Here is a 27,888-nt window from a genome sequence, read left to right as displayed (position 1 = left end):
TTGCAGTTAGAGAGTCTCTCCCAGAGTGGGGAATGATTCTAATGGACTCCAGAGTGTAGGAAGATAGTCTTGGAAGAGAACATTGGGGAGAAAGAATAAAAGTAAGGAGTTAATGAGAAGTGAGCACACAGCAAACTGGTCCTTTTTGAGGTTGAGGGAATTCAGGTAGACAGGCTTGTATTGTTTCAGTACCATCTCAGCATGAGCTGGCTGAGATTTTCTTCCAGAAGTGTTCATTAAATGGCACAGTAGTATTCGACATGGCTTGTAAAACAGATGAAATGTTAACAGAGTTATCAGAAACATATACATAACATTTAACCTTGATAATAGAGAGCTATTGGGTGCCGTTAAAGGCTGTACAAATATATTTTTGGCCTCAGAACTTATTTATATATTTTAGATTTGAAAATAACCCTTTTGACAGCTATAGTTTTTATTATTATTATTATACAAGTAGAACTATGGGGAAAAGATGTCTTAATGTTTGTTTACCCTCTTAGAATGCTCTTGTATTACTTAATAGGCCATTTATATATTAATGTATTTTTATCTTTGGTTATATATTTCTTTCTGAGTGTTTAAGACCATGCAGATAGCCAAAATTTAATTAAGGATTAATTTTGGAGTTCACTAATGGCTCTCCAAAGAGACTTTATGGACCCAGGAGTAGCCCTATAGATTACTGTTTTTTTGTTTTTTTTGTTGTTGTTGTTTGTTTGTCTTTTGTTTTTTGTCTGTTAGGATGAGTCAGGACCATGCTGGCCAAGTAGTTTTCCCTTTTTTGGGAAGTCAGGAGGACTGATTGCTCCTCAATTGTGACTCTCCTGTTTCAGACTGTACACCAATTTTGTTTGGGTCTCCATATCCTCCCTGCTCAGGAAGACAGGTGACTTACCAGGGGGGCAATGTAGAAATGTCCCATCATCTCCAGTGGCCTCATGATCTGGGAACCTTTTGCTCCGATGATTCCAATTGGCTTTGGCTTCTACATAGGTGATTAATACACTTAGAAAGGAAGTTACACCAATCTGGATGTATGTACATATACAGCACATTTGATTACCGAAATAGATTTAGTTAAAGAATGGCACAAGGGCTTCTAAAATCATTTTGTCCAATCTTTTAAATTTTTGTTGTACTGTGGCAGCATAAGCCATATATCTGAGGCATAGAAAATAGGCATATCTCATACTTTAAATATACAACATTTACAATTACAGGCAGAATCTGTTATCAGTCTTGAAAACAATATTAATTAATTTAACCTATAAATTATTAGAAAAGGGCAAATAAAACGGTATAAAGACTTAGCACTTATGTTTGAAAACATCCTTGATTAGTTCAGATACCTGTGTGGGTACCAATTACCCAGAGAACACTGGAAACAACCACAGAGCTTGAAATTATTATTATTATTATTATTATTATTTAAATTTTTATTAGCATTTTCCATGATTATAAAAAAATATCCCATGGTAATTCCCTCCCTCCCCCACCACACTTTCCCCTTTCAAATTCCATTCTCCATCATATCACCTCTCCATCTCAATCATTGTACTTACATATATACAATACCAACCTATTAAGTACCCTCCTCCCTTCCTTTCTCTTCCCTTTATGTCTCCTTTTTAACTTACTGGCCTCTGTTGAAATTATTTTTGTCAGATGTGGACCATTGTTTGAGCATGAGGCTGTACCCTAAAGTAGGTAATATGTCTTAAGAGTTAATTTTGGATGTGGCACATTTATACAATGGAGTTCTACTCAGCGGTAAAGAAAAATGAAGTTATGAAATTTGCAGAAAAATGGATGGACCTGGAAAGGATTATACTAAGTGAGGTAACCCAGGCCCAGAAAGCCAAGCGCCACATGTTCTCTCTCATATGTGGATCCTAGCTACAGATGATTGGGCTTCTGTGTGAGAATGAAAATACTTAGTAGCAGAGGCCAGTAAGGTAAAAAGGAGACATAAAGGGAAGAGAAAGGAAGGGAGGAGGATACTTAATAGGTTGATATTGTATATATGTAATTACAATGATTGTGATGGGGAGGTAATATGATGGAGAATGGAATTTCAAATGGGAAAGTGTGGTGGGGGAGGGAGGGAATTACCATGGGATATATTTTATAATCATGGAAAATGTTAATAAAAATTAAAATAAATAAATAATTAAAAAAATAAAATAAAATAAAATAAGACCAGCAGTTAAAAAAAAAGAGTTAATTTTGTTATAAGCACTGGATTTAAGATGCCAAAAATAAGACAGTTACTTACATACAATAGAGCAGAATCTGGTCTTTTATGAGCCAAAACAGCTAGTTAAATTCTAATATAACCCTTTATAAATCTTTTTTTGAAAGAAAAGACACCATTTGACAATCAATGATTTTGGCTTAAACTTGATAGCTATTGATTTTATGTACTATAGAAATTTTTATTAACATAAACAATTTTATGTTTTACCCATTACTTAAATTTGATAAAGCTTACACAAGCTATCCCAACATATTTTAGCCTGAAAATTAGTTCTTTTTGTTCCTTAAGTGTTTGTAAACAGTTGAAAAATCTCTAACTTTAGTCATGGTGTTTAGGTTTATCCTGAAAATTCTTTCCTATATATACACATCCTTATTCTTTATACTTTAACATTATATCTTTATACTTTAACATTCTGACCTAAGTATCACTTAAAAAACATTTTAAATGAACATTCTAAGTCCCAACATTGAAAAATTCTTTCCCAATTCCTTCAATCAATTTACCTCACCCCATTATTAACCATCTTTCTTATAAGGCTATTAAGAAAAATGACACCAAAACGATTAGCCCTATTACTCACAAACAAGCAAGTAGTCTAAAGACGTTTATGTCATTAATACCAATAAGACACTTGGAAATGATTTTATTAAGAGTAACTAAGGAAAATGTTGCTCTCTTGAGGCAGGCTGGCCTAGAAGTCAGGTCACTTGTCTCCTCCTTTTAAGTAACAGGACATTACAACCTTTTTAATACCTGACAAATTATAAATTACCTCTTCAGAGGGAATTCTGTTGTTTTCAATAATCCTGTATGTAAGTTGAAGTTGACCTAGAACATCTGGCAAATGGCCGGTAGGCCGAAATTGCCTTCAGTCGGTCGCCCAATGTTGAAGGTCAGCCATTCGCTCCTGCAAAAGACGTTTAACTTTTTCTTTTTAATTTCTATTCTCAGGCTATGAGAGCAGTCTTTGATTTCCTTAAAATGGTCCTCTAGAAGAGAAAGCAGTGCCACCTGTATCCGTCTCATCTCTTTAGTCACAGTAACAAAGACAGCACAACTAACAAGCACAATGAACACACACACAGAAAAAGAACAAATCCTCCTGGCTGCTGGAGGCAAAACGGAAAGTGAGGCGATGGCCTCTTGCTGTGCAGCAGGAGTGACCCGCTTTGTCTCTGCAAATCTATTAAGAGGATTGAATCCCCTTCAGGTGGGCCTGGGGCACCCAGGACCCACTGCCTAGGCAGAGTGGTCGCCAGTGGTGCGTCTGCCAGACCACAGGGGCAAAATCAGAATTATAGGGTGAGCTCATTTCTATATGGACTGAAAGAAACACATAGACACTTAGCAGCTGGCAGTTCAGCTCAACATGTCGGGGGGGGTCTCAGGGGTCTTGGGGACCCTACATGAGCCCCTAAATGTTATGCCCAGATCAGATCATGGAGTCTCCAAAGACCACCAAGAGAGTTGGACACATGTGCAACAGCAAAGAGCTTTATTTTGGGCTTAAGCTTGGACTCCAGACCTTAGCTCCAGACCTTACCAATGCAGTGGTTCCATCCAAGAGCTCCAATGGTGTCCAGGAGAAGCTTTTATTGGGTTCAAACAAAGAAAAGGGACATTTCCAACATGGCAGTTACATGATTGGTTGACATTTAGCAAGAGTATACATGTTACAAGTTGATTGGTTACATAGTAGCTGAGGTACAGCAAGCAAACTTATTTATAGCCATAAGAGCCACAGGAATGTATAACATCTACTTGGCTCTTTTTGATTGGTCTGTTACAGGGTTTATTTTGGGTACTGGGAAATTTTGTGGTTGCTTTTCCCAGTAACTGCAGAGTGCTGTGTCAGTAATTTGGGCCCTACAGGGCAACAGAAACTTAGGTCTATTAATATCTTTAAAGCCTGTCATGGCATTACTTTGGTTTGGGCTCTTCAGTAGATTTTTTTTTTTTTCCCATTGTAAGTGCTCAATAGCAGAGGGGATAATGCTCTTAGAGATGGACATTCCTTTTCTGCATTATAGTTTCAAGTCAAAATTTTACTTTCTAATTTATAGCGAGACTGCACTATATTCCTTGTGCTTACTTGTGTATCTAAAAGAAAGAAGAAAGGAGAGAAAAGAAGTACAGTAGAGACCTTGAGTACTCACTATATTTTCTAATTCCCAACTTGGATCAGACACCATAGGTCCATCCCATAAAAACAGAACACTCATGCTGAGTTCCCTAGTTGGAACAGACATTGCTATCCTGTCACTGCTTTCTGCCTCACACTGACAGCCTCAGCCCCATTTCCTGAATCAGACATTGCTGGCCTGAGCCCTAGAGCCATTTGCCTCACTTTCAACTTCTCCATAGCTCTGGTGGCTGCTATTCTCCTCCAGGTGTCCCTGGATTCCTCTGAGTATACATTAGTCATCTCTTTTTATTTTATTTTATTTTTTGGCTTTTTGAGGTAGGATCTTACTCTAGCCCAGGCTGCCCTGGAATTCACTATGCAGTCCCAGGGTGGCCTCCAACCTGTGGTGATCCTTCTACCTCTGCCTCTCAAGTGCTGGGACTAAACGTATGTGCCACCATGCCTGGAAAACGAAAACATTTTATTTATTTATTTATGAGAGAGACAGAGAGAGACAAAGAGAGAGAAAGGAAGGGCACTCCAGGGTCTCTAGCGCTACTATGAATGAATTCCAGATGAATACACCACCTTGTGCATCTGGTTTACATGAGTACTGGGTAATCAAACCTAGGTCCTAAGGCTTCACAAGCAAGCACCTCAACTGCTGAGTCATCTCTCCAACCTTAGAACATCTCTTTACAGAAGTTTAAAGGCAGCTACAGAGGGCTGGAGAGATTGCTGAAGTGGTTAAGGGCACTTGCTTGCAAAGCCTAATGGCCTGGGTTTGATTCCCCAGTACCTATATAAAGCCAGATGCACAAAGTGTTGCATGAATCTGGAGAATGTTTGCAGTGGCAACAGGTCCTGGTGTGACCATTCTTTCTCTCTGCTTATACATAAATAAATAAAAATACTTTTAAAAAGACAGTAATGCAGCCGTGTGTGGGAGTGCACACCTTTAATCCCATGACTTAAAAGGCAGAAGGAGGAGGATAGCCATGAGTTCGAGGCCACCCTGAGACTACATAGTGAATTCCAGGTCAGCCTGGACTAGAGTGAGACCCTACCTCGAAAAACAAGAACAAAACAACAACAAAAAAGAGACAGTAATGCAAACCAGCTAGGTTTTAGCCCCTCATGAAATGAGAATTCATGGAATCTTAAGTTCTTTCTGCCACCTCTTCTGCAATGGACCCTGAGCCTTGGAGGGTGCAATAGAGATGTCTCAGTGTCTCAGTGCTGAACACTCTGCTGTCACTTCTTTCTTTTTGTCTTTTATTTATTTATTTAAGAGAGAGACAGAGAGGGAGAGAGAGAGAGAGAAAGAGAATGGGTGCATCAGGGTCTTCAGCTACCACAAACAAACTCCAGATGCATGCACCACCTTGTGCATCTGGCTTTCGTGGGTCCTGGGAAGTAGAACCTGGGTCCTTTGAGTTTGTAGGCAAGTGCCTTAGCCACTAAGCAATCTCTCCAGCCTGTCTGCTGTCACTTTTTTTTTTTTATTGACAACTTCCATGATTGTAAACAATATCCCATCGTAATCCTCCTTCCCCCCTTTGAAATTCCACTCTCCACCATATCCTCTCCCCCTCTCAATCTCTTTTATTTTGATGTCATCATCTTTTCCTCCTCTTATGATGGTCTTGTGTAGGTAGTGTCAGGCACTGTGAGGTCATGGATATCCAGGCCATTTTGTGTCTGGAGGCGCATGTTGTAAGAAGTCCTACCCTTCCTTTGGCTCTTATATTATTTCCACCACCTCTTCCTCAATGGCCCTGAGCCATGGAAGGTGTGATAGAGATATTTTAGTGCTGAGCACTCCTCTGTCACTTCTTCTCAGCACCATGATGCCTTCTGAGACATCTTAAGGTCACTGCCATCTGAAAAGAGAAGGTTCTCTAACCAAAAGTGAGAGTAGCATTAATATATGGATATAAACATTAAGAAAAGTGCTTACTGGGCAGTTTGGTGAGCATAGTATATACATTTAGTCAGACAGAAGCAGACATTACACCCCTAGGGCTCATGACTACCCCTGTTGTAAGTTTTCAGTATCAGGGATGTATTCCCTTTTATGGACCGCCTCCAGTCAAATTAGAGGGCGGTTGGTTTCCCCAATAACAGACATGCCTATTGTACCAGTTGGTTCATTTGACCTGACTGGCCAAATATAAGGTTAGCAGTGTCCACTATTGAGTATCTTCACTGGTGATTTCTCTCTGTCCCAATGAACTGTGTGTAGCATAGCTTTTTTCCAGCTTTCTGTCAGTTGGTCTACATGGAGGACATTATCAGCTCAGTTCCAGCAGGGTTTCTCAGTGACCTTGAAGCCCAAGTATGTGCTATCTTCAGCAATAGGGTCTTACCATCCTTGGGAAACCAAGAGCCTCGGCAATGGCCTGTAATGTTTGGGGGGCATCAGGGACTTCCCTGGTCAAGAACTCACTGGAAGATATCCCATCCATGGCACTGAAAATTTTCTAGTAATAATCTATGGTTCCTGAGTGTTCCATTGTCCAAAAAAGTAGGTTTCCATATGACTTTATATCCTCTTAGATTTTAATTAGCCCTCCCTCCACCTTTCCCTTACTCAATCTCTTTCCTTGACCTCACTTAGGCCTTTTCATGCCCCATTAATCTGTTCTTCTACTTACATATATGCAATACCACTCTATTAAGTACCCCCCCCATTCCCTTTATATCTTTCTAGCTCACTGGCCTCTGCTACTGAGTTTTCTTCCTACTCACACAGAATTCCAGCCATTTGTAGCTAGGACCCACATATGAGAGAGAGCATGGAATGTTTGGCTTTCTGGGCCTGGGTTACCTCACTTAGTATAATCCTTTCCAAATCCATCCATTTTCCTGCAAATTTCATAACTTCATTTTTCTTTACCTCTGAGTAGAACTCCATTGTATAAATGTGCCACGTCTTCATTATCCACTCATCAGATGAGGGACATCTAGGCTGGTTCCATTACCCAGCTATTGTGAATTGAACGGCACTAAACATGGTTGAGGAAGAATCTCTAAGGTAGTGAGTTGAGTCCTTAGGATATATGCCTAGGAGTGCTATAGCTGGGTCATATGGTAAATCTATTTTTAGCTGTCTTAGGAACCTCCACACTGATTTCCACAATGGCTGGACCAGATTGCATTCCCACCGACAGTGTAGAAGGGTGCCTCTTTTTCTCACCAGCATTTATGGTCATTTGTTTTCATGATGGTAGCCAATCTGACAGGAGTGAGATGGAATCTCAACATAGTTTTAATCTGCATTTTCCTGATGACTAGGGATGTAGAACATTTAGATGCTTATATGCCATCTGTATTTCTTCTTTTGAGGACTCTCTATTTAATTCCATACCCCTTTTTCTAATTGGCTCGTTTGATTTCTTATTATTTAATTTTTGAGTTCTTTGTATATCCTAGATATTAATCCTCTATCAGAGGAATAGCTGGTGAAGATTTTTTTCCCATTCTGTAGGTTGCCTCTTTGCTTTATGCAGTGTCCTTTGTCTTTGTAATTTCATGAGGTCCTAGTGGTTAATCTGTGGTTTTATTGCCTGAGCAACTGGGGTTATATTCAGAAAATCTTTGCCAAGATCAGTATGTTGAAGGGCTTCCCCTACTTTTTCCTCTAGCAGTTTCAGAGTTTCAGGTCTGTTATTAAGGTTTTTGATCCATTTGTACTTAATCCTTGTGCATGGAGAGAGATAAGAATCTATTTTCATCCTTCTACAGGTACGTATCCAGTTTTCCCAGCACTATTTGCTGTCTTTTCTCCATTTTTATTTATTTATTTGAGAGCGACAGACATAGAGAGAAAGACAGATAGAGGGAGAGAGAGAGAATGGGCGCGCCAGGGCTTCCAGCCACTGCAAATGAACTCCAGATGCGTGTGCCCCCTTGTGCATCTTGCCAACGTGGGACCTGGGGAACCGAGCCTCGAACCGGGGTCCTTAGGCTTCACAGGCAAGCGCTTAACCACTAAGCCATCTCTCCAGCCTCATTTTTTTTTTTTTTTTGAAGATCAGGTGGCTATAGCTACCTAGACTTACATCTGGGTCCCCTATTCTGTTCCATTGATCTACATGTCTGTTTTTGTGCCAGTACCATACTGTTTTTGTTACTATGGCTCTGTAGTATAGGTTAAAATCAGGTATGGTGATACCACCAGCCTTATTTTGTTATTTATTTATTTTTTTGTTTTTTCAAGGTAGGGCTTCACTCTAGTCCAGGCTGACCTGAATTCACTATATGTCCCAGGGTGGCCTTGAACTCACAGGGATCCTCCTGCTTCTGCCTCCAAAGTGCTGGGAATAAAGGGATGTGCCACCACGCCTGGTGCACCAGCCTTATTTTTGTTGCTCAAAATTGTTTTAGATAGTTGAAGTTTTTTGTGCTCCCAAACGAATTTTTTGATTGTTTTTTCTATTTCCGTGAAGAATGCCAATGGAATTTTGATGGGGAGTGCATTAAATGTGTAGATGGCTTTGGCAAAATTGCCATTTTCACAATCTTGATTCTTCTGATCCAAGAACAAGGTATGTCTTTCTATTTCCTACTGTCTTCTGCAATTTCTCACTTGAGTGTTTTAAAGTTTTCATTGTAGAGATCCTTCACTTCCTTGGTTAGGTTTATTCCAAGGTATTTTGTTTATTTATTTATTTTTGATGCAATTGTTAATGGGAGTGATTCCCTGATTTCATCCTCTGTGTATTTGTTGTTAGCATATAGGAAGGCTACTGATTGCTGTGTGTTTCTTTTGTTTCCTGCTACATGGCTATAGGTGTTTATCAGCTCTGACAGTTTCCTGGTAGAGTGGTTAGGGTCCTTTATGTATAAAATCATGTCATCTGCAAATAATGATAACTTGATCTCTTCCTTTCCAATATGTATCCCTTTTATGTGTGTCTCTTGCCTTATTGCTATAGGTAAGACTTCTAGTTTCTCTCACTTCTTCAGCGTTATGGTGACTTTTGAGTCACCCCACTAAACTCTATTTTTAAAAAAATCATTTATTTATTTGAGAGACAGAGAGAATGGGCATGCCAGGGCCTCTAGCCACTGCAAATGAGCTCCAGATGCATGTGCCACCATGTATGTCTGGCTGACGTGGGTTCTGGGGAGTTGAACCTATATACATATACATTCATAGGTCCTATGTATGTTAGCCATTGCAAACAAAATCCAAATGCATGGACCACCTTGTGCACCTTATGAATCTGGCTTTATGTGGGTACTGGGGAACTGAACTTGGGTCCTTCAGCTTTACAGGCAATGGCCTTAACCGCTAAGCCATCTCTCTAGCCCTAAAACTTTATTTTTATTTTTACTTATTTATTTGCTTTTTGGTTTTTCAAGGTAAGGTCTCACTCTTGTCCAGGCTGACCTGGAATTCACTATGTAGTGTCAGAGTGGCCTCGAACTCATGGTGATCCTCCTACCTTTGCTTCCTGAGTGCTGGGATAAACGGTGAGTGCCACCATGCCTGGCTTAAAACTCTTTTTTAAAACCATACATGTTAGCCAGGCGTGGTGACACACGCCTTTAATCCCAGCACTCGGGAGGCAGAGGTAGGAGGATTGCCGTGAGTTCGAGGCAACCCTGAGACTACATAGTGAATTCCAGGTCAGCTTGAGCCAGAGTGAGACCCTACCTCAAAAAACCAAAAAAAAAAAAAAAAAACCAAAAAAAAAAACCAACATATTATTAGCTAGCAAAGAAGAGGTTTCCTAATGGCTTATCCATAACATCTTAGATTTCTTTTGTTTGTTTATTTGTTTGGTTTTTTGAGGTAGGGTCTCACTCTAGCCCACACTGACCTGGAATTCACTATGTAGTCTCAGGGTCGCCTTGAAATCATGGCGATCCTCCTACTTAGGCCTCCTGAGTGCTGGGATTAAATGTGTGTCCCACCACGCCCAGCTAACATTTAGATTTTGATCAACCCTTCTCCCATCCCTTCCTTTTCTCCGTATGCTCCCTGACCCCACTTAGAACATGCCACCTCCCGCCCCAGTTTTCTGTCCTCTACTTGCATATCTACTACGCCCTCCAGTTAAGAGGTACCTTCTCCTTCCTCCCTCATAGTCCCTTTCTAGCTTTCTGGCCTCTCTGCTAGTCACTTTTACTCCACCTCATACAAATCTAAACACTGGAAGTAGGATCCACATATGAGAGAGAACATGTGGCATTTAACTTTCTGTGTCCAGATTCTTGAGCTAAATAAATAGTTGGTTCTCTAGCCTCATCGCCTGTCTCTCCTGAAGGCCTATGCTCTGCCCTCTCTGCCTTTTCAGCCTCAAATGTTTTCCCTATCCACCTTTGCCTGGCAAACATGACTGGTATTTTGTCAGGAGCACTTAGTAATCTCGGTGCCCCCACATTTGGGAAATGTCCCCACCGTTTCTTTAGTAAACATACCTATTGTGTGCCACATGCTTTCCCTCAGAGCTCAGCAAATGTTGGTTTTCATAACAAGCCTATGGAGTCAGTATTATTATCCCTGTTACCAACGAGAAGCCTCACAGTTAAAAGAAGCAGAGCCAGTATTGGAACCCAGCCGGGGTGGCCCCAGGGTCTGGACTCTGAGTCACTCAACCATGTGGCCTCATTGCATCATTGATCATTTACTATTCAACTAACCCTCATGAATTGTCAATATTTGACCATTTTTGACCTAGAAAAGCAGCACTTTTGCATAGCTCATTATATTGGGCATTTAGATTCTGGTTTTTTTTTTTCTTTATTTTTGAGAGATGGGGTGTGGGTGGGGGGAGAAAATTGTCATGCCAGGGCCTCAAGCATTACAATCAAACTCCAGATGCTTGCACCACCTAATGGGCATGTGCAACCTTGCTCTTGCCTCACCTTTTTGCATCTGGCTTGTGTGGGATCTGAAGAGTAGAACATGGTTCCTTAGGCTTCTCAGGCAAGTGCCTTAACCGCTTAAGCCATCTCTCTTTCCAGCCCTGGATTCTGTTTTTTGATTTTAAAAATATCTATTTATGAATGAGAGAGAGAGAGAGAGAGAGAGAGAGAGAGAGAGACAGACAGACAGACAGAAAGAAAGAAAGAAAGAAAGAAAGAAAGAAAGAAAGAAAGAAAGAAAGAGAAAGAAAGAAAGGAAGAAAGAACAGCAGAATACACACACATATATATACATAGGTCCTATGTATGTTAATCCAAATGCATGGACCACCTTGTACATTTAGCTTTAGGTGGGTACTGGGGAATTGAACTTGGGTACTTTGGCTTTGCAGGCAAGCACCTTAACCACTAAGCCATTTCTCCAGCCCTGTTTGTTTTGTTTTTAAAGAAAGTCTCACACTGTATCCCAGGCTGGCCTCAAACTTTCTGCAATCCTTCTATCTCAGCCTCCTGAATGCTGAGATTACTGATGTAAGCTCCCTGCTTCATGACTTCAGAACAGAATTTTGGCCGGACATTTGGAATACAGCAGAAAACTCAACAAACACAGTATGTCTTAGAGAATAGTGTGCAAGTTTGTAATGGGAAAATAGGTTACTGAGAAAGTATATCACCTAAAATAAGTCTCTATAAGGACCACCACTGAGAAAATGATGCCTAAGCAAAGACCATAAGCAGGTAGTAAGGACTGCCAAAAAAATGAATGAAAAGTGATATGAACTCAAGAGAGCTGGATGAAGAATGTGAAAGTGTGTGTATGTATGTGTGCGTGTGTGTTTTAAGGAGGTATCAAAGAAACTAGAAGGGGACTGTAGGCAGAGTGGTAAGGCAAATGTATCCTGATCTGTCACTGTAAGAAGAAGGGGACCTCAGAACAGAACTCTGAATGCAGTGTGGGCAAGTGTGACTTCACAGCTGAGGAGAAGGGTAGAGGCCAGTGATGGGGAGAGGGGTGATTCTGGTTACACCAGCCCAATAACAGTCTACCAAAACTGTACAGTATAGAGTCTAACATTTTTTTTTTTTTTGAGGTAGGGTCTAGCTGTAGCCCAGGCTGACCTGGAATTCATTATGAGTGTCAGGGTGGCCTCAAACTCATGGCAATCCACCTATCTCTGCCTCCCAAGTGCTAGGATTAAAGGTGTGTGCACCACCACACCCAGCTCTAATACGGTTTTTGTTGTTATTGTTGTTGCTGTTTTTCAAAGTAGGGTCTCACTCTTGCCCAAGCTGACCTGGAATTCACTATGTAGTTCCAGGCTGGCCTCCAACTCAGGGCAGTCCTCCAATCTGTGCCTCCCCAGTGCTGGTACTAAAGAGTGCACCACCACACCCAGCTCTGAGACTATAACACGAAAAAGTCCAACAGTCTGAGGCCCCGGTGAAAAAGAGTACAGGAAGCTGGGTGCGCCAACAGCTGCCATCCCAGCACTTGGAAGACTGAGGCAGGAGGGTTGTCTGGGTTACATAGTGAGTGTCAGGACAACTTTACTACAGGATGTGATGCTGCTGGAGAGATGGCTTAGTGGTTAAGGTGCTTGCCTGCGAAGCCTGAGGACTCATGTACTTGGGACACATGGGATTCTCCAGTCCTACAGTGGCGTGCACATGTGCACAAGGTAGTGCATGTGTCTGCAGTTTGGTTGCAGTGGCTGGAGGCCCTGGAGTGTCAATTCTTTCTCTTGCTCTCACTCTGCCACATTAAAAAAAAAAAAAAAAAAGCCGGGCGTGGTGGCGCATGCCTTTAATCCCAGCACTCGGGAGGCAGAGGTAGGAGGATTGCTGTGAGTTCAAGGCCACCCTGAGACTCCATAGTGAATTCCAGGTCAGCCTGGACTAGAGTGAGACCTTACCTAGAAAAACCAAAAAGAAAAAAAAAAAAAAAAAAGAGCCAGGCAGGCTTGGTGGTGCATGTCTTTAATCCCAGCACTCGGGAGGCAGAGGTAGGAGGATCACCATGAGTTCAAGGCCACCCTGAGACTACATAGTGAATTCCAGGTCAACCTGAGCTAGAGTGAGACCCTACCTTGAAAAACAAACAAACAAACAAAAAGCCCAGTCTGTTGGGCTTGCCTCAAAAAAAATTTTTTTTTTTCATTGTCTTTGTTTTTGAGGTAGGGTCTCACTCTGGTCCAGGCTGACCTGGAATTAATTATGTAGTCTCAGGGTGGCCTTGAACTCCTATCTCTGCCTCCCAAGTGCTGGGATTAAAGGTGTGCTCACGCCTGGTGATTTTTGTGTTGTTTTTTTTTAAAGGGACAGAGGGGATGGAGAGATGGCTCAGTGGTTAAAGATACTTGCTTGCAAAGTCTGACAGTCCATTTTTTTAAAAAACTTTCCAATGGGCTATTTTGTTATCAGTTTATTTTTAATTATTTTTTAATTTTTTTATTCCAGTCACTGCTAAAAATAGGCACTCATACATATTTCCTTAAAAGAATTGCATTAAAGAAAATACAGTACCAGGTTTCTAGAAGTCTCTATAGATCCATACCAACCATGACTGAGAATGTGATTCTATAGTATTAGGTCATGGGAAGATATGCTGTTTTCTTTATTGTCTCTGGGTCATATAATTATTTTGATTGAAATGCTCAGACATGCAAACATCTGGAGTTCTCCATCCACATAGAGGCAGATAGAGAGAATGGGTGCACCAGGGCTTCCAACCACTGGAAAAAACTCCAGTGACAGTCCATGTTTGATTCCTCAGCTTCCCCATAAAGCCAGACACATAAAGTGTCTGGATTTTGTATGTAATGCCAAGAGGCTCTGGAATGCTCATTGTCTCTCTCTAACATATATGTATTTGGTATTTTGAGGTAGAGTCTTGCTTTATCTCAGGCTGACCTGGAATTCACCATGTAGTCTCAGGGTGGCCTTGGACTCACAGCAATCCTGCCTCAAGAGTGCTGGGATTAAAGACATGTGCCACCACACCCATCTAAAAATATTTTTTTAAAGGGGAGAGAAGGAGGGAAGAAGAGAGAGAGAGAGACAGAGAGAGAGAGAGAGAAATGGAGGGAGGGAACGAGAGAGTGTATTATTGAGAGGGATTTGGTTCGGAGGGAGGGAAGAGACCAGGAAAGCAAGTATGTGGACTAAGGATGCCCATAAGGCTCCATTTCTTCCTCTGGCTGACAGGTGGCGGTGCTGCATTGCGTCTCGGTTCCGCTTGCAGTTGCCAGAAAGTCGTGCAAGGCTCCAAGGTCCCTAAGCGGCACTGGTCCCTCTCCTGCAGTACTTTGCCCCATAAAAATCTGAAATTCCAGCTCCAAAATACTTGTTGTGAGCAGAGCACTTTTCTAGTAAGCTCAAGGTCCTGGTTTCTATAATTATTTTGATTGAAATGCTCAGACATCTGGAGTTCTCCATTCACATAGAGGCAGATAGAGAGAATGGGTGCACCAGGGCTTCCAACCACTGGAAACAAACTCCAGTGACAGTCCACGTTTGATTCCTCAGCTTCCCCATAAAGCCAGACGCATAAAGTGCACCACAAATAAGAAAATACTTGAGTTTCAGTGAAGGCTAGGATGCAGAGATGAAAGCCCACCCTCTACCCAGGGCATAGTAACTATTCCTTCTAGGCAAGGTGACTTTCAGGTGCATACAAGTTGTTTTTGTATGGCTAAAATATTGAAATATAAACTGGGCATGGTGGTACACTTCTGTAATATCAGTGGTTAGGAGGTAGACCCATGCGGAGTTCCAGGCCAGCCTGGGCTATGTGTCAAGGCAGCAAACAAATGCAAACACAATAACAAAATATTGAAAAAAAATCCCTGTATGGTGAGACATTAATCCCAGCACATGGGTTTCTGAGGTAGGAGGATCACTGTGAGTTCGAGGGCAGCTTGGGTTACAGAATGAATTCCAGGTGATCTGGGAGTAGAGTGAGACGCTGCTTCAAAAAATCAAGACAAAGCTGGGTGTGGTGTTGCATGCCTTTAATCCCAGCTCTTGGGAGGCAGAGGTAGGAGGATCGCCATGAGTTCAAGGTCACCCTGAGACTACATAGTGAATTCCATGTCAGCCTGGGCTAGAGCAAGACCCTACCTTGAAAAACAAAACAAAAGACAGAGCTGGAGAAATGGCTTACTGGCTAAAGCACTTGTCTGTGAAGCCTAAGAACCCAGGTTTGATTCCCCAGAACCCACATAAGGCCAGATGAACAAGGTAGTGCATGCATCTGTAGTTCATTTGCAGTGGCTAGAGGCTCTGGAACATCCATATTTTTCTTTCTCTCTCTGTGTCTCTCAAATAAACAAAATATTTTTTAAAAAAATCAAAAGACATCGGGCATGATGGTACACGCCTTTAATTGCAGCACTTGGGAGGAAGAGGTAGGAAGATCACCATGAGTCTGAGGCCATCCTGAGACTACATAGTGAATTCCTGGTCAACCTTGGCTAGAGCAAAACTCTACCTTGAAAAACAAAAGAAAAGTTAAAAATAGGAATATAGTCACAACAGGAAGAAGCACATGCCTTGCTTGCAAGTTATTTATTTATTTGTGTGTATGTGTGTGTGTGTGTGTGTGAGAGAGAGAGAGAGAGAGAGAGAGAGAGAGAGAGAGAGAAAGAATGGGTGCAACAAGCATCTAACTACTGCAAGAAATGACCTTCAGATGCATGCATCATTTTATGCATCTGGCCTTATGTGGGTACTGGGGAATAGAATCCAGGTCCTTAGACTTTGCAGGCTAAGTGCCTAACTACTGAGCTATCTCTCCACCCATTATTATTATTTTTTACATTTTTAATTTTTTGTTTATTTTTATTTATTTGAGAGTGACAAATAGAGAGAGAAAGAGGGAGAGAGAGAGAGAGAATGGGCACACCAGGGCCTCCAGCCACTGCAAACGAACTCCAGATGTGTACACTCCCTTGTGCATCTGGCTTACTTGGGTCCTGGGGAATTGAGCCTCGAACCGGGTTCCTTAGGCTTCATAGGCAAGCACTTAAAGCTAAACCATCTCTCCAGCCCTAATTTTATTTTATTTTTTGAGAGAGAGTGAGAGAGAATGGGCACACCAGGGCCTCTAGCCATTGTGAATAAACTCCAGATGTATGTGCTACTTTGTGCGTCTGGCTCACGTGGGTACTAGAGAATTGAACCTAGGTCATTAGGCTTCTCAGGCAAGAGCTCTTTAACCACTAAACCATCTCTCCAGCTCACATTTCCCCCTTTTGGTGTCTTCTGTAAACACTACCAAGAGACATCACGTATTCTGGTATCATCATAGATTTTAACCCTTTGATATTCCTAGAGAAGTACTTGGACTTTTACTGACTGAGAATATAAGGACCAAACAGAAGGACCATGAAGAGCATGGGTCGTGGGAGGTTGCAAATGGAAGAAGCCAGGAAGGACCCTTACCAGGTGCCTGACAATGTCTGAACTATAGAGTTCAATAGGGCACAAGCTGTTTTAAGAAGCAGATAGTGGACTTTACTTAAGATGGCAGTGTAGGAACCTCACCAAAGCAGCCTAGGGGAGAAAAAGCCAAAAAAAAAAAAACAAACAAACAAACAAAAAAAACTCATCTACTAAAAAGTGAGGCATATAAGAAATTAAGATGGCAGCAGAGAAGTAGGAGAGATCCAGAGCCTCCAGCAGCGGCGGCGCCAGGTTCACAGGGCCACAGCTGCCAGGCTCAGCTTGAGCCGCAAGAAAAGCCAGGTGAGGGGATTTTCCACTCACACTGGAGCTCTTCCCAAACTCAAGAAATGTGGAGAACTGCAGCAAATAATGGAGGAGCAGATCATGAGGTAGAGGATCACGTGGACCAGCGAGAGAACTAGAACCACCATCCACAGCCTCCCCTCCCCTCCCTCACCACGCAAGCACCAGAGACCAGTGGAAAGGAAGCAGCAGATAGTTTCTCCAACCAGACACAGCAAACTCATGAGGAACATGGTTACAGATATCTTTTTTAGTTCCAGTGGGACTGGTGGACATCATGACCATTTTCCTAGGCATCTCACGTCAAATTCCTCAGGCTTCTGTCATCCATGGACCAGGGATGCCGTCAGCATCCAGGATTGTGACTGGAGCAGGGCTGTAGACTTCTCAGTAGGAGCAGGTGTCCTCTGGAGCTTGACCTTGAGGGACTCTATGGGTCCCTGGTGACCTGTCAGCCATCACAATCAGCTGAGGATGCTGTCCTCTTGACTCTAGTGTGACAAATCTACATGATATTTCTTGGCTTGTGGGTATGGGTTCAATTCTCTAGGGGTATGTGGATCCTCCTGTGTTACAAATTAAAAAATATATATATATTTATTTGCAGAGAGAGAGAGAGAGAATGGGTGTGTGAAGTCCTCTAGCTACTCAAACAAACTCCAGATACATGCATCTGGCTTTAGGTGGGTACTGGGGAATTGAACCTGGGTCCTTAGGCTTTGCAGGCAAGTACCTTAACTGTTAAGCCATCAATGGCAGAAGATTCAGGGTCACCTCTATAGTTCTAAGCAAAGAGATAGTATCAAGCAACCAGCACCACCAACATCAGCAAGTGCAACTAGCCAGAACTCCAAATTGTTTTTCCACATTAGTGCTGGACTCCAGATTTGTCCTAAACACACCTTAGGGCCAGACTCTAAGATCTGTCCCCAGTGACTTTGGTAAGGCTTTATCCATTGGTGACTTAAGACTTTTTTTTTTAATCTTTATTTTATTTCAATATATTTTATTTCAATTTTTTACTGACAACTTCCATAAATATAGACAATAAACCATGATAATTCCCCCCTCCACACTTTCCTCTTCACAACTCCACACTCTATCATATCCCTGTCTCAATTAGTCTCTTTTTTATTTTTATATTTTGGTTTTTCGAAGTAGGGTCTCACTCTAGCTCAGGCTGACCTGAAATTCACTCTGTAGTCTCAGGGTGGCCTCGAACTCATGGTGCTCCTCTTACCTCTGCTTCCCAAGTGTTGAGATTAAAGGCATGCACCACCATGCCCGGCTTTAGTCCCTCTTTTATTTTGATGTCATCATCTTTTCCTCCAATTTTGATAGTCTTGTAAAGGTAGTGCCAGGCACTGCAAGGTCATGGATGTCCAGGCAATTTTGTGCCTGGAAGTGCATTGTAAGTAATCCTACCCTTCTTTTGACTCTTACATTCTTTCTGCTACCTCTTCTGCAATGGACCCTGAGCCTTGGAAGGCGTGATAGAGATGTTTCAGTGCTGATGACTCCTCTGTCACTTCTTCTCAGCACTATAGTGCCTTTTAAGTCATCCCAGAGGTCACTGCCATCTGAAAAGAGAATCTTTTTTAACCAAAATCAGAGTAGCATTAATATATGGGTATGAACATTAAGAGAAGTGCTTACCTGAGCAGTTTGGTGAGCATAATGTATGCATTTAGTCAGACACCAGCAAGTGTTACACCCCTAGGGTTCATGAGTTACCTGTCATAGGTTTTCAGTACTAGAGACATGTATTCCCTCCCTTGGACCAAGCCTCCAGTTCCAATTAGAGAGTGGTTGGTTTACTCCATAACAGACATGCCACTATTGCACCTGTTGGCTCATTTCATTTGGCCTGTCTGACCAAACTTAAACTTGCAGTGTCCACTGTTGTTTATCTCCACTGATGACTTCTCTCTCTCCCATGTAGCTTCCTGCAGCATAGTTTTTTCCAGCTTTCTGTCAGCTCATCTACATGGAGGAGGTTTTCAGCTCAGCTCCAGCAAGATTTCTCAGTGACCTTGCATTCCAAGCATGTGGATTCTTTAGTAATAGGGTCTTACCATCTGTTCCTGATGGGAAATCAAGAGCCTTGACAATGGCCTGTAATGTTTTGGGGGCATCAGGGACCTCCCTGACCAAGAGCTCACTGGAAGGTATCCCATCCCTGGCACTGAAATTTTCTAGCAACAATCTATGGCTTCCAAAAAAGTAGGTTTCCATATGACTTATTTATATCCTCTAGATTTTGATTAGCCCTCCCCTGACCCTCAGTCTCTTCCTCTGACCTCACTTAGGCCTTTCCACCCCCAGTAAGCTGTTCTTCTACTTACATATATACAATGGTGACTTAAGATTTAAGCCTGATTATATGAGGCCATACATTTAAATCATTACATTTTGCCTTTGGCCTCCATAGACTCATGATCATAACGTAAACTGTATTCAGTCTAACTTTAAAGGTCCCCATAATCTTTAAGAACTTTCTCATGGTTTTTTAAAAAATGTATTTATTTATTACAGAGAGAGAAAGAGGCAGATAAGAGAGAGAAAAAAGCCAAGCGTGGTGGCACATGCCTTTAATCCTAGCACTTGGGAGGCAGAGGTAGGATCGCTGTAAGTTTCAAGGCCTCCCTAAGACTACATAGTAAATTCCAGGTCAACCTGGGCTAGAGTGAGACCCTACCTTGAAAAAAAAAAAAAGGAGGGAGAAAGAAGAGGTGTGCTGGGGCCTTCAGCTACAGTAACTGAACTCCAGATGCATGCGCTACCTTGTGCATCTGGCTTATGTAGGTACTGGGGAATCAAACCTGGGTCCTTAGGCTTTGTAGGCAAGTATCTTAACCATTAAGCCATCTCTCCAGTTGTTTGCCAACTTTAAGATTGTTTTAAAGTCTCAAGTCTCCTCTGAGACTTAGGACTGTGTGATAACTATAAGTCCTGTAAAATCAAAACAGGTTACATGTTTTTTTAAAGTTTATTACTATTTTTTTATTTTTAAAATTTTTATTAGCATTTTACATGATTATAAAAAAAATCCCATGGTAATTCCCTCCCTACCCCCAACACTTTCCCCTTTGAAATTCCATACTCCATCATATTTCCTCCCCATCACAATCATTGTACTTACATATATACAATATCAACCTATTAAGTACCCTCCTCCCTTCATTTCTCTTCCCTTTATATCTCCTTTTTAACTTACTGGCCTGTGCTACTAAGTATTTTCCTTCTCACGCATAAGCCCAATCATCTGTAGCTAGGATCCACATATGAGAGAGAACATGTGGTGCTTGGCTTTCTGGGCCTGGGTTACCTCACTTAGTATAATCCTTTCCAGGTCCATCCATTTTTCTGCAAATTTCATAACTTCATTTTTCTTTACCGCTGAGTAGAACTCCATTGTATAAATGTGCCACATCTTCATTATCCACTCATCAGTTGAGGGACATCTAGGCTGGTTCCATTTCCCAGCTATTATAAATTGAGCAGCAATAAACATGGCTGAGCACGTACTTCTAAGGAAGTGAGATGATTCCTTTGGGTATATGCCTAGGAGTGCTATAGCTGGGTCATATAGTAGATCAATCTTTAGCTGTTTTAGGAACCTCCACACTGACTTCCACAATGGCTGGACCAGATTGCATTCCCCCCAGCAGTGTAGAAGGGGTCCTCTTTTTCCAAAGGTTACATATTTTCAACACATAAAGGCACAGAGTAAACATTTCTATTGTAATAAGGGACAACAAGGAGAGTGGACCAATATAAATCAATAATCATCAGGTAATCATAACCAGTGATGACAAATTCTGAGTTTTTATTTAAAGGCAAACAGTGGCTGACTAATCGGGGCCAGGCAGAGGCCAAAGGCATGAGTTAATGTTAGAGCTTAGTACCACAAACCAGCATCAGACAGGGGAGCCTATTAGTCAGAATCTTTGTTTATAGTGTAATATGTTGTGGTTATATTCTCTGACTGGGTGTTTAAGATCATGTAGGCAGCCAAATTAGCAATGTGTTGTATTCTCAGGGTCAGTTACGGCTCTGTAGAAGAGAGGCTTAGGAACCTGTGAAGAGCTCCAGGACTCCCAGCACTGAGTCATCTGCTAGGATGTCACGGCCGTGCTGACCCTGTGGCTTGCTTTGGAGAGATAAAGCAAACGTGTAACAGTTCTAACACATTGATTAAACAAGTCCCCATCGGTCTGCCACAACTTGGGACGCATCCATCATCATCCTGGGCCAGGACCCTCAGATTCCTCAGGCCTTCAGCCTGCCCTTGGCTCTGCAAGACAGGGAAGCTACAAAGTAGAGCCATCAGGGATAATCCCAGGGTGGGCTGTGACACCCACCACCTGAAGAGGGAGGTGCAGAGAGGACAAAGCAACAGCCACAGAGGCAGCTGGAACTCCAGAGAGATCCCATTTGAGCTGGATTCAGCCTCTAGTGTCCACCTGGGATCTTCCCTAGTGTCTAACTTTTTCTGACTAACCACCAGCCACAGCAGGACAGCATAAACCCCCCAAGATCTGCCTGTAGCCTGTTTCCTCGCTCAGTCTCCCCATTGTCAGTTTGTACAAACAAGGGAGAAAAAACAAACTTTGGAATGGAACCAGGGCTGTCAGGCTTTGTAAGCAAGCGCCTTTAACCTCTGAGCTGTTTCTCAAGCCCCAGAGCCATTAAAAAAATATTTTATTTATTTATTTGGGAAAGAGGGAAAGGGGGAGGGGGGGGACGAATGGGTGCACTAGGGCCTCCAGCCACTGATAGTGAACTCCAGACGCATGCACCACCTTGTACATCTGGCTTTATGTGTGTACTGGGGAATCGAACCTGGGTCCTTAGGCTTTGCAGGGAAGCACCTTAACCCATAAACCATCTCTTCAGCTCCCCAGAGCCTTTTTTATTTGCTCCACCTGGCAACCTTGTTGGTGCACAGACCCCATGCTCAGCCCCAGCCTTGCTCCTGGGATTGGCTAGCTCCTGGGACTGGATAGTTCCCAATCCAACATGTTGTTAAAATGTCCCCCCCCCCCCATGAGGTATATAGTCTCACTCTAGCCCAGGGATGACTCTCTATGTAGCTCTAGGCTGGCCTTGAACTCACGGGGATCCTTCTCTGTCTAAACCTCCTGAGTGCTGGGATTAAAGGCAGGCACCACTGCTAGGCTTGTTAAAATGTTTTGACTGCAGGGCATGGTGGTCCAAGCCTTTAATCCCAGCACTCAGGAGGCTGAGTTAGAGGATCCCTGTAAATTTGAGGCCACCCTGAGACTCCATCCAGGTCAGCCTGCGCTAGAGTGAGACCCTACCTCGAAAAACAAACAAACAAACAAAAAGTTTTGACTGTCCCCCTAGCTACAAGGGAGGAAGGGCGCCCGCAGCAGACGTCTTTTCTCTTCCAGGCCTGCCGCTCCTGCTGCCCCCCACCACGCTGGCAAACCTGGCAGACAGCTGGCTCCGAGAGGACTGCCCGGGCCTCAACTTGGCAGCCATGGTGACCGGGGCCACCCCTTCGCAGGCTGCGCTGTGGGCCAAGTCCCCCGGGGTCCTGGCAGGGCGGCCTTTCTTCGATGCCATCTTTGCTCAGCTCAGCTGTCAGGTGTCCTGGCTTCTCCCGGAGGGATCAAAGCTGGCACCTGTGGTCATGGTGGCCGAGGTCCGGGGACCAGCCCAGAACCTGCTGCTGGGCGAGCGGGTGGCCCTGAACATGTTGGCCCGCTGCAGTGGGATCGCCACGGCGGCTGCCACGGCTGTGGAGGTCGCCAGGGGCACCGGCTGGACCGGGCAGGTGGCCGGCACGCGGAAGACCACGCCGGGCTTCCGCCTGGTGGAGAAGTATGGGCTGCTGGTGGGAGGCGCCGCATCCCACCGCTACGACTTGGGAGGGCTGGTGATGGTGAAGGACAACCACGTGGTGGCGGCTGGCAGCGTGGAAAAGGTGCGTCTGGCTGTTCTCGCAGGTGCAGACCCAACCCTGAGCGCAGTCCTTCCCGATCACAGCCCACCAGCCACTGTCCCCAGCCCAGCCACAGGGGCTGCAGGCAGGCAGCACTTCCCGCCGCAGGAGCCTTGCTTCCTTGCTGTACTGGCTGCTTGCTGTGGCTCCAGGGCCAGGGGCTGGGCCACCCGTCCTCACCTCGCCCTCACCCTCGCCCTCGCCCTCACCTTCGCCCTCGCCCTCACCCTCGCCCTCGCCCTCCTGGCCCGACAGGCAGTGCAGAGGGCCCGGCAAGCCGACTTCACTCTGAAGGTGGAGGTGGAATGCAGCAGCCTGCAGGAGGCCTTGCGGGCGGCAGAGACTGGGGCAGACCTGGTACTGCTGGACAACTTCAAACCTGAGGTGAGCTGGGATCTGACTTCTGGGGAGCGGGGTTGGGAGGATGGCTCAATGGTTAAGTGCTTGCTTGCAGTCTGTCAGAGTTCATTTGCAGTGGCAAGAGGCCCTGGTGCTCTTTTGCTCTCACCCTCCCTCGTCACAAAAAGAAAAAAATATTTCACGGGGTAGGAGAGGTGGCTCAGCAGCATTCACTTGCAAAGACGGATGGCTCAGGTTCGATTCCCCAGTACCACTTGCAAAGACGGATGGCTCAGGTTCGATTCCCCAGTACCCAACAAAGCCAGATGCACAAGGTGGCACATGCATCTGGTGTTCATTTGCAGTGGCAGCATGCCCTAGTGTGCTCATTCTCTCCTTACTCTCTCTGAAATAAATAAATATTTTAAAAAATTATAAAAAGGGCTGGATAGATGGCTTAGCAGTTAAGGGGCTTGCCTGTGAAGCCTAAGCACCCATGTTTGACTCTCCAGATCCCATGTAAGCCAGACACAAGGTGACAGGAGCACGCATGGTCGCAGGTGGTGGTGCACGCATCTGGAGTTTGGTTGCTGGAGGCCCTGGTGTGCCAATTCTCTCTCTTGCTCTCGTAAAACAATTACAGTTTTTTTAAAGAAATGTTTTAGGGGGCTGGGTGTGGTGGCATATGCCTTTAATCCCAGCACTGGAGAAGCAGAGGTAGGAGGATCACTGTGAGTTTGAGGTCACCCTGGGACTAGAGTGAATTCCAGGTCAGCCTGGGCTATAGTGAGACCCTACCTTGAAAAAAAAAACCACAAATACATATATATTTATATGCATGCACATATGCATATTTTAACCTCTGGAGAGGAGCCACAGAAGGCTGTCACCTCCCCTTGGCTTGTGTCTTGCAGGAACTGCACCCCACAGCTGCAGCACTGAAGGCCAGGTTCCCGAGCGTGGTTGTGGAAGCCAGTGGGGGTGTCACGCTGGGCAACCTCCCCCAGTTCTGTGGGACCCACATTGATGTCATCTCCCTGGGGATGCTGACCCAAGCTGCCCCAGCCCTGGATTTCTCCCTCAAGCTGTTTGCTGAAGGGGCCACTCCAGTGCCCCATGCCCACCCATCCTAAAGTAAAAGCATGTCACCATAGTGGCTTGCTGAGACCCTCAAGTCACTTATGTTTAGGTTCAATGGTCAAGAAGACACACCTTGTGTTACCAGCTTTTCTACCTCCTGTTTGTGTGATCTGCCAGAGTTGACTTTAATTTTGCCAATCTTAGTTCCTCATTTGTAAAATGGGCTTAACAAATGCTCAATTTAAGAGGCTTTTTCACGATGACTACCACATAGTCAGTGGTCAGTAAATGTTAGAAATTTCCATAATTCATCTATTTTAAGGTGTACAGTTTCAAACACTGCCTTCTAGGAAGAGAGCCCCTTTAACAGATAGGCTTTCAAGCAAGTTCACAGCAGACAGCAGCCATCATGGCCCATCTGTGCAGCTTGGAGATACGTAACAAGAGAAAACTGTGTTAGAATAACTCAAAACAGCCGGGCGTGGTGGCGCACACCTTTAATCACAGCACTCGGGAGGCAGAGGTAGGAGGATCACTGTGAGTCGGAGGCCAGCCTGAGACTACACAGTAAATTCCAGGTCAGCCTGGGCTACAGTGAGATCCTACCTAGAAAAAAACAAAAAGAACAAGACTAACCCCATACATCTCTTTCTCTTTTCTTTCTGCAATTCTAGGGATGGAATCCAGGCCTTGGGTGTGGTTAACATATATGCTAACATGGAGCCACGGCCCCAGCACTTTCTTTTCCTTCCTCCCTCCCTTCCCCTGGAGGCCTCACCTGACCTAGATAGGATCTCCTCATGTAGTCTGCCCTGGCCTTGTACTTCTGGATCCAGTGATCTGCCTTGACTACTAAGGGCACATCATTGCACCTAGCTTAAAACTGCTCTTTCAGGGGCTAAAGAGATGGCTTAGTAGCTAAGGTACTTGCCTGCAAGGCCTAAGGACCCAGGTTCGATTTCCCAGGACCCACACAAAGCCAGATGCACAAGGTGTCACAAGCATTTGGAGTTCGTTTGCAGTGGCTAGAAGCCCTGGCATTCCCCTTCTATCTGCCTCTTTCTTTCTGTCTCTAAACAAACAAACAAACAAACAAACTAAATACCAGCTCTTTCAACACATGTAAATTAGAAACCATAAGCAGGGAGGAAACATTGGTTATAACTTGATGGACAGTCCTCTTTTTGAACAATACATGTTTTACCATCCATGGCATCTTGGATATGAAGGTATGTAAGCTGGCGTGGTGGCACAAGAATTCCTAGGTGGGTGGATCCCAGGGTCTAGCCCTACGGTGTGGTGGTGGTGGATTTAAGATTCCAGTATAAAGATATACAAAATGCCAGATTTCAGCCTGGAATTCTTGTAGTGTGCTTGTTTGCTTTTTGGTGGTAGTTTGTGACTTTTCTTTCTCTGCTTGGACCTGTGAAAGTGGGCCAGTTTCTTCTGCCATTATGGAACTTCCCCTGGATCTGTAAGCTTCAATAAATACCCCTTCCTCCATAACTGTGCCTGGTCTGGAAGTTCATCTCAGCAACCTGAGGCTGTCTGCTACAGACCTCATGCACCAACTTAACCACTGAGCTACCTGCCTCCCCAGCCCTACTTTTTCTTTTCTTTTTTGTGTTTTTCAAGGCAGGGTCTCACTTTAGCCCAGGCTGACTTGGAAATCACTATAGCTCCAGGCTGGCCTTGAATTTACAGCAAGCCTCCTCCCTCTGCTTTCCATAGTGTGGGATTAAAGGCTTGTGCCACCACTCTAGGCCCCAGAATTTTTATCGCCTTTTTTTTGGGGGGGGTTCTGAGGTAGGGTCCCACTCTAGTTCAGGCTGACCTGGAATTCACTGTCTAGTCTCAGGGTGGCCTCGGACTCATGGTGATCCTCCTACCTCTGCCTCCTGAGTGCTGGGATTAAAGGCGTGCACCACCACACCCTGCTTTTTTATAGCTTTCTTATTGAAAATTTTCATATATATATATATATATATATATATATATATAAAATGTATTTGATCATAATCATCTCTTGATACCTCCCCCCCTTCTATCACCCTTCCACTGAACCCTTTCTTTCCAGCTGGCTCCTCTTCTATTTTGATGTCTTTTCATTTGTTTGTTTGTTTTGCCCTCCATCTGTGATGGGTTGATGGGCCTAATGTTGTGCATGTTTTGTTCAGGTAAGAATAGTCACTGTGAAGTCATGAATGCAAGGGCCACTTCCTGTCCAGAAGATAGCATTCCTAAGCCTCCCCATCCTGACTCTTACATTCTTTTAAAAATTTTTTTTTTAATTTTTATTTATTTGATGGAGAAAGAGGGATAGGGAGAGAGAAAATGGGCACATCAGGGCCTCCCAGTCTCTGCAAATGAACTCCAGATGCTTGCACCTCCTTGTGCATCTGGCTAACGTGGGTCCTGAAGAATCAAACTTGGGTCCTTTGGCTTTGTAGGCAAACACCTTAACTGCTAAGCCATCCCTCCAGCCCCTGACTCTTACATTCTTTCTGACTCCTCTTCTGCAATGTTCTCTGTACCTTGGAGGGCATGATAGAAATGTCTCATTTAGAACTGAACATGGGCTGGAGAAATGGCTTAGTGACTAAGGCACTTGTCTGCAAAGGCTAAAGACCCATGTGTGACTCCCCAGATTCCACGTAAGCCAGACACACAAGGGGATGCTTGAGCAAGGTTGCAAATGCGCACAAGGTAGAGCATGCATCTAAAGTTTGATTATAGTGGCTGGAGGCCCTGGCATGCCAATTCTCTCTCTCTCTCACACACACACACACACTCACAAAAGCTAATCTGTTGGGCTTGTCTCAAAAAAACCCCCCAAAAAACAAAAATTGAGCACTTAACAAATAGTCACTTATTCTCAGCACTTTAGTGAGTTTTTTTTCCCCCCCAAGGTAGGATCTTGCCCAGGCTAGTCCCAAGCTGGCCTCAAACTCCTGATGATCCTTCTCTGCCTCCCAAGTGCTGGGAATAAAGGCATGTGGCACCATGCCTGGTTTTTGATGAGTTTTGAGTGTTCCAAGTAGTTAGCATTGTCTTCAAAAGGAAGCTTCTCTACCAAAGATGAGAGCAGCACTAATCCGTGGGCATAAACGTGATATAAATATTGCAGGGCAAGTTGAGGGACCCAACACATCCTTTTAGTCAACCACTAGTAGTGGCTCCCTCCCCGGGGTCCATGACTTCCCCAGGCATATAGCTTAGACTAGGTTTTCCGTACTGGAAATGAATTCCCTCTCAAGGAGAAGCTGGTTAGCCCCCAGCCGTCGTGCCACTATTGCACTGCTGGACACCTCTTGCCTGGCTGGTCAGTTGTGTATTGGCAGGGTGGGTCCCCAGTGGGATGAGCCTGTTGATGACTTTTCTCCCCCAGCAGGCTGCATAGTACTTTCTAGCACTGTGACAACTAGCAAGGAGAGAGAAGGATTCTAGCTTCATTACAGCTGCCGTAAGTTTTTGGTGAGGTTT

At 43.9% G+C, this 27,888-nt stretch overlaps 1 protein-coding gene across 3 annotated transcripts in view; it reads left to right on the top strand.

Annotated features, from left to right (window-relative positions):
• Positions 1-25,752, top strand: part of Qprt (quinolinate phosphoribosyltransferase) — a 55,574-nt gene extending 29,822 nt beyond the window's left edge. For all 3 annotated transcript variants that reach the window (XM_045131403.1, XM_012951829.2, XM_045131404.1), the window contains 3 exons: positions 22,433-22,968; positions 23,242-23,370; positions 24,240-25,752. In XM_045131403.1, the coding sequence (XP_044987338.1) occupies positions 22,522-22,968; positions 23,242-23,370; positions 24,240-24,458 (795 nt within the window). In that variant the 5' untranslated portion in view covers positions 22,433-22,521 and the 3' untranslated portion in view covers positions 24,459-25,752. The remainder of the gene's footprint in view (positions 1-22,432; positions 22,969-23,241; positions 23,371-24,239) is intronic.
• The last annotated feature ends 2,136 nt before the right edge of the window (positions 25,753-27,888 follow it).

Source organism: Jaculus jaculus, chromosome 12, assembly GCF_020740685.1.
Source record: "Jaculus jaculus isolate mJacJac1 chromosome 12, mJacJac1.mat.Y.cur, whole genome shotgun sequence".
NCBI classification, from domain to species: Eukaryota; Metazoa; Chordata; class Mammalia; order Rodentia; family Dipodidae; genus Jaculus; species Jaculus jaculus.
Note: the sequence above shows the minus strand (reverse complement) of the source record. Positions and strands in the feature narration are given on the sequence as shown.